The following is a 7,057-nucleotide window of genomic DNA, read 5'->3' on the forward strand; positions in this document are numbered from 1 at the left end:
GTGTTGTCACCATTGCCCGTTCACGGCCCATGTATTGTCACCATTGCCCGTTCCCTGCCCATGTATTGTCACCATTGCCCGTTCCCTGCCCATGTATTGTCACCAATGCCCGTTCCCTGCCCATGTATTGTCACCAATGCCCATTCCCTGTCCATGTATTGTCTCCAATGCCCGTTCCCTGCCCATGTATTGTCACCAATGCCTGTTCCCTGCCCATGTGTTGTCACCATTTCCCATTCCCTGCCCATGTATTGTCACCAATGCCCGTTCCCTGCCCATGTATTGTCACCAATGCCCGTTCCCTGCCCATGTGTTGTCACCATTGCCCGTTCCCTGCCCATGTATTTTCACATATCGGTGTAATCACTGATGTGTTGGGGTGTGATGTCACCCATCTCACTGTTATATTTGTATTGGGGACCATGTTACTGTCATCCAGACCCCCCAATATGTTGTCCATGTCCCTGATCCCTTCTTCAGGCTCACACATATACCAGTCTCCTGTCATGACTCAACTAAAATGGAGAAGAATAGGAATTTTAGAGCCCCAGAACCTGGAGGGCCCCCAGCTACAATGCATGCTGGGACTTGTAGTCCTCCAGGCTTCTGGAAAGAATGACAGGGCACCAGCTGCTGTTGACATCATGTGACAGATCACATGACAGGCTCCAGCTGTCTCCGCCGCTGGCATTTTGCCGGTTGCTAGGATACCGCCCGCCTGTTTACCACAATCGGGCCGGTCACATGACCGAGCACGAGGTCTGCCATCTTGGAAGTGGGAAAGGAAACCTTGGCGGGTCTTTCTTCTGTAGACAGGAGGAAGAAGCGGCACAAGGAGGTTCTGTTTGGCCCCACTGTACACACTGCGGACGGACATGACCGTACATTGCTGTATAATTCCGGCTGCCAGAAGGAATGGCTATCTGCCCTCTTCCAACATGGCGGCTGAGGGTTGGAGGGGGGAGGGGCCGAAGATTAGAGGCGCTTCACTGATGACGGTGAGACACCAAACGACATGGAGGAGGAAAGGGAGACTCTGAGGAGACAAATCCAACAACTGCAGGGTGAGAGGGGGGACATAAGAAGAGGGGGCAGGGGATATATGGGGGGGGAGACGGGGTTGGGGGTACGTAAGGAGGACAGGGGGTGGAAGTGTGTGTGGGGGGAGGACGACAGAGGATACATGGGGGAAAGGAGGGGGGAAAGGGAGGACATGGGGTGGGGGGTTTGTAGAGGGGACAGGGGGTGGAAGTGTGTGTGTGGGGAGGAGGGGCATAGGGGAGGGGGGACACAGGATGAGGGGGGCACATGGGGGTGGGATGGATGGCTGTGGGAAGGGGGACAGAGGATACATAGGGAAAAGGAGGGGGGAATCACAGGGGATGAGGTGGGGGGAACGTAGGGGGGACAGGGGGTGGAAGTGTGTGTGGGGAGGAGGGACATAGGGGAGGGGGGACAGGGGGCGAGGGGGTACATGGGGGAGGGAGACAGAAGATACATAGGGAAAAGGAGGGGCAGTGACGGGCTGGAGGGGGGGAAACAATATGAAAGAAACTCAGGGCAGAGTGGGATACAAGGTGTGGGGGGGGTACATAAAGGGAAGGGGGGGCAGGGGGTGGGAGTGATGGCGAGAGGGGGATAGGGTGAAAGTGGGGGGTGTACCTAGGGGAGAGTGAGAGGTGAGGGGGGTTACATAGGGGGAAGGGGAGACAGGGTGTGAAAGTGGGGAGGGACAAGGGGTGGGAGTGGTTACGGGGGTACATGGGGGAGACCGGGGCTGAGAGGGGGTATATGGGGGTCAGGGTTGGGAGGAAGAGATGGGGGATGAGGGGGTACATAGGAGATAAAGGGGACGGGGTTGAGAGAGGGGGTACATAGGGGTGAAGGAGTTACAAAGGGGGTAGAGGGGACATGGGGTGAAAGTAAGGGGGATAACTAGGAGAGAGGGGGGACAGGCAGTGAGAGTGAGTGGGGTACATAGGAGAGGGGGGCAGGGGATACATAGAGAAAAGGAGGGGGGAGGGACAGAGGATACATGGTGGGGAGAATTATGGGGTGGACAGGGGGTTAGGGGGTACATAGGGGAGAACTAGGGGAGGACAGGGGTTACATGGAGGGAGGAGGAGTCAGGGAGTGAAGGGGTGCACAAGGGTTGAGTGGAGGGGAGAGTAGGAAGGGGGAACGTGGTGGAGGACTGAGGGTATATAGAGGGGAAATAGTTGGGGGTGCAGTGGGGGAGGAGACTGAGGTGACCCAGATATGAGAGGAGGGGTTGGGGGGAGTAGTAGGATGAGGTGGGCGGAGTTTATTTCATATTGCACATTGGGCACTTTGCCGTTTTATGGTTTTCTTTTATGCAGAATAGATATATTTATGTGTTATAGATCACATTTAGTTATTTTGTTTGAGTTATATACCAGTTATTAAGGTTTCAGCAGTATAAGTTGCATACAGCATTCTGTCGAATAACATTCACTTAGGGGGTTTCCACCACAGAAGTAGAGGTGCCATGTACACTGAATGAAGAGAGGGGAGTATAGAGGGGGGGAGAGAAGTCATGGAGGAAGGGGGAGAGTGGGCACAGAGGGGGGGAGAGAAGTCATGGAGGGGAGGAGAGAGAGGCTATGGAGGAAGGGGGAGGACGGGCATAGAGGGGAGAGAGAGTGGCCATGGAGGAAGGGGGAGAATGGGCATAGAGGGGAGAGAGAGAGGTCATGGAGGAAGGGGGAGAACGGGCATAGAGGGGAGAGAGAGAGGTCATGGAGGAAGGTGGTGAACGGGCATAGAGGGGAGAGAGAGAGGCCACGGAGGAAGGGGGAGAACGGGCATAGAGGGGAGAGAGAGGTCATGGAGGAAGGTGGAGAACGGGCATAGAGGGGAGAGAGAGAGGCCATGGAGGAAGGGGGAGAACGGGCATAGAGGGGAGAGAGAGAGGCCATGGAGGAAGGGGGAGAACGGGCATAGAGGGGAGAGAGAGAGGTCATGGAGGTAGGGGGAGAACGGGCATAGAGGGGAGAGAGGCCATGGAGGAAGGGGGAGAACGGGCATAGAGGGGGGAGAGAGAGGTCATGGAGGAAGGGGGAGAACGGGCATAGAGGGGGGAGAGAGAGGTCATGGAGGAAGGGGGAGATTGGGCATAGAGGGGGGAGAGAGAGGCCATGGAGGAAGGGGGAGAACGGGCACAGAGGGGAGAGAGAGAAGGAAGGGGGAGAGCAGGCACGGGGAGGGGGGGGGGTCATGGAGGAAGGGCGAGAGAAAAGTCCTGGAGGAAGGGGGAGAGCGGGCACAGAGGGGAGAGAGAAGTCATGGAGGAAGGGGGAGAGCGGGCACAGAGGGGAGAGAGAAGTCATGGAGGAAGGGGGGAGAGCGGGCACAGAGGGGAGAGAGAAGTCATGGAGGAAGGGGGAGAGAGAAGTCCTGGAGGAAGGGGGAGAGCAGGCACAGAGGGGAGAGAGAGAAGGAAGGGGGAGAGCGGGCACGGGGCGGGGGTGGGGTCATGGAGGAAGTGCGAGAGAAAAGTCATGGAGGAAGGGGGAGAGCAGGCACAGAGGGGAGGGAGAGAAGTCCTGGAGGAAGGGGGAGAGCAGGCACAGAGGGGAGGGAGAGAAGTCCTGGAGGAAGGGGGAGAGCAGGTACAGAGGGGAGAGACAAAAGTCCTGGAGGAAGGGGGAGAGCGAGCACAGAGGTGGGGAAGCGAAAAGTCCTGTTGGAAGGGGGAGAACATGCACAAAGGGGAGGGATTAAGAAGTCCTGGGTGGGGGTTGGGGTAGGAGAGAGAAAGAAAGGGAGGGAGCGGGCACAGGGGAGAGAGAGAAGTCATGGAAGAGGGGGGAGAGAGAGGCCATGGTGGAAGGGGGAGAGCGGGCACAGAGGGAAGTCCTGGAGGAAGGGGGAGAGCAGGAACAGAGGGTGGGGGGGTGGTCATGGAGGAAGGGGGAGAGCAGAGGCACAGGGGGGGGGGGGGTCATGGAGGAAGGGGGAGAGCAGAGGCACAGAGGGGGGGGGGGTCATGGAGGAAGGGGGAGAGCGGGCACAGAGGGGGGGAGAGAGGAGCCCTGGGGGAAGGGGCAGAGCAGGCACAGAGGGAGGACAGGGTTGGATAGAGTGGTCACATGGCCCCAGGCAGCAGCTGATGGTGAGGGGCAGAGTGGGCGTGGCTTGGAATAACTATTCGGGGGGTGTAATAACTGCACTCTGACCTTCCCCCACCCTGATCAGTGATCCTGTTCCTCTGCAGGTCTCATTAGCCGACACAGATATATACATGGCAATGCTCCAGCACCGACAGCACCAGCACTTCCACGATGGAGGGACCCATTGCAGCTGCAGTACCGGCCTCGAGGATCATACCGCGGCGGAGCTCCTATAACCGGGTACCAACCACGGCAGCTTCATCCGCACAGCACATGGCGAGCTCAGTACTCCCTGGTGAATAGGACTTCTCATGGCACAGAACACCATGCCCCCCCTCCTGTGGTGGTTCCCAGTGTCCGTCCAGCCTATCCTCCCACTAAGGGTCACACACAGAAAATCCCAGCAAACAATAATCCACCCAAATCTGAAACAAGCAGCAGACAGAAGGTGTCGGGGAACCTGACGGTCATCAATAATAATAAAACCCTCTCTGTGCCAAAAGCAAAATGTCCGCCTTCGGTGAGCACCCAGAAACCGCTGTCAGCTGAATCCGCTGTGCCCTCCACCTCTGCAGAGTGGGCTGTCAGACTCAGGAAAACCCCCCAGGGGTCTCCCGGAGGACCATGCAGGACATCTGCACCGGCTTCCCGGACCTCCCAGAACTTATCCAACACAACTCAGGGATCTACAGGAACACTGCCGCCTTCTAATCGCCTCCCCGCTCCTCATCCCAAATCTGCCGTCACTTCCCCTCCCCCAAATGCCGGAGCCGCCAAAAACAGACTCGTCCCCCCCAAACCTTCCCTGACTCCACCTAAAAATACTTTGCCTGCCATTGCTGCATCTAAAGTGCTGAGGTCTTCTAGGACTAAATACACCTGGGTGGCCGCGTCTCCGAAAACCAACCCGCCCGTGAAAAAAGTCAGCCCGGGCGCAAAGAGGGCGAGCGGAGCTCCGGAGAAAGCCAAATCTCCGGCTGGCGGGAATGGGGGCAAAACGAAGAAGAACAGTCCACACCAAAAATGTACCCCCAGGAACCGCTACAAGTGGAAAGCTCAGCCTTCCACCGTCACCCCTTCTGCAACTGCCACTTCTAGCCTGACTGCCATTACCAGAAGCGCTCAGAGGACACAGACTCCCGAAACCAAGTCGCCACAGTGCACGGGGGGCGCCGGGGCCGCTTCCTACAGGGACTCTGGGAATTCCGGCTACAAAGTGAAGAGCCGCACCAAGCTGGTGAGACGACGAAGCACCTCCAGGTATACAGGAGCTCATCCCTGCATCAAAAACATCATTTTATTTCTATTACAGTTGGTGCTTTAGGGCCGATTCTTTATATTTCATTGTGGGGGGGGGAGGGGGCGATTTATTCAATTGCTGTGAGGAGAAATCTAAAATGATAGAGTTGTCCCCAGAACAAGAGGTGAGGAGGAGTCTTCCAATGGGGGCGCTGTTGTCCCCAGAACAAGAGGTGAGGGGGAGCCTTCCAATGGGGGCACCGTTGTCCCCAGAACAAGAGGTGAGGGGGAGCCTTCCAGTGGGGGCACCGTTGTCCCCAGAACAAGAGGTGAGGGGGAGCCTTCCAGTGGGGGCACCCTTGTCCCCAGGACAAGAGGTGAGGGGGAGCCTTCCAGTGGGGGCACCGTTGTCCCCAGAACAAGAGGTGAGGGGGAGCCTTCCAATGGGGGCACCGTTGTCCCCAGAACAAGAGGTGAGGGGGAGTCTTCCAATGGGGGCACCGTTGTCCCCAGAACAAGAGGTGAGGGGGAGCCTTCCAATGGGGGCACCGTTGTCCCCAGAACAAGAGGTGAGGGGGAGCCTTCCAATGGGGGCGACGTTGTCCCCAGAACAAGAGGTGAGGAGGAGTCTTCCAATGGGGGCGCCGTTGTCCCCAGGACAAGAGGTGAGGGGGAGCCTTCCAGTGGGGGCACCGTTGTCCCCAGAACAAGAGGTGAGGGGGAGCCTTCCAATGGGGGCACCGTTGTCCCCAGAACAAGAGGTGAGGGGGAGCCTTCCAATGGGGGCACCGTTGTCCCCAGAACAAGAGGTGAGGAGGAGTCTTCCAATGGGGGCACCGTTGTCACCAGAACAAGAGGTGAGGGGGAGTCTTCCAATGGGGGCACCGTTGTCCCCAGAACAAGAGGTGAGGGGGAGTCTTCCAATGGGGGCGTCGTTGTCCCCAGAACAAGAGGTGAGGGGGAGTCTTCCAATGGGGGCGCCGTTGTCCCCAGAACAAGAGGTGAGGGGGAGTCTTCCCAATGGGGGCGCCGTTGTCCCCAGAACAAGAGGTGAGGGGGAGTCTTCCAATTTGGGCACCTGTTCTGTGGTCAACTGTCTTAAAGGGGAATTCCCCTCCTTTTAGAAGATTTCCTCTCTCTCTGTCTTTTGGACAGGTGAAGGGAAATTTCCCCAATGGTGCAAAAAACCTGGCAGGGGTTTTAGTCCTTTCACTGCCCGAACCATTTTTTTTTTTTTTTTGCACGTAAAAAAAAAAAAATAATTTAAGCCTGAAGATGACCTAAAACCCCCAAACATGATCTATTTTCTGAAATCAGACACCCTAGGGAATAAAATGGTGGTAGTTCCATTTTTTTTTTAATGTCGAACGATATTACAGCAAAGATCTAAGAAACCCAAAATTTCAGTAAGAAAACACACTAAAGTTGATTTTAGGGCGCACAAATGCAATAAATTACCCATTTTTTTTGTAAAAGATAAAAGATGAATAGATACTCAACATGTCAGACCTTAAATTTGTGTGCGCCTGTGAAATGGCGGCAAACTTCAGTACCCGATATTTTCTATAAAGACACTTTAAAAGCTCCCTATAGGTCAGTCTTTGTGCGTTATGGAGGAGGTCTGGTGCTAGAATTATTGCTCTCACTCCAGCGTGCGCAGCGATATGTAACGTGTCAAACACCAA

At 56.2% G+C, this 7,057-nt stretch overlaps 1 protein-coding gene across 1 annotated transcript; it reads left to right on the plus strand.

Moving 5' to 3' along the window:
- Nucleotides 1–1,015: 1,015 nt before the first annotated feature.
- Nucleotides 1,016–5,393, plus strand: LOC149436175 (uncharacterized; the record flags this gene model as incomplete). The annotated part of the gene is made up of 2 exons (XM_089661931.1): nt 1,016–1,064; nt 4,238–5,393. Coding segments are annotated over exons 1-2 (1,205 nt in total), but the record flags the coding sequence as incomplete, so codon positions are not given.
- Nucleotides 5,394–7,057: the final 1,664 nt, after the last annotated feature.

Source organism: Staurois parvus, unplaced genomic scaffold, assembly GCF_062004578.1.
Source record: "Staurois parvus isolate SC_StPar_1 unplaced genomic scaffold, SC_StPar_1.0 ptg001410l, whole genome shotgun sequence".
NCBI lineage: Eukaryota > Metazoa > Chordata > Amphibia > Anura > Ranidae > Staurois > Staurois parvus.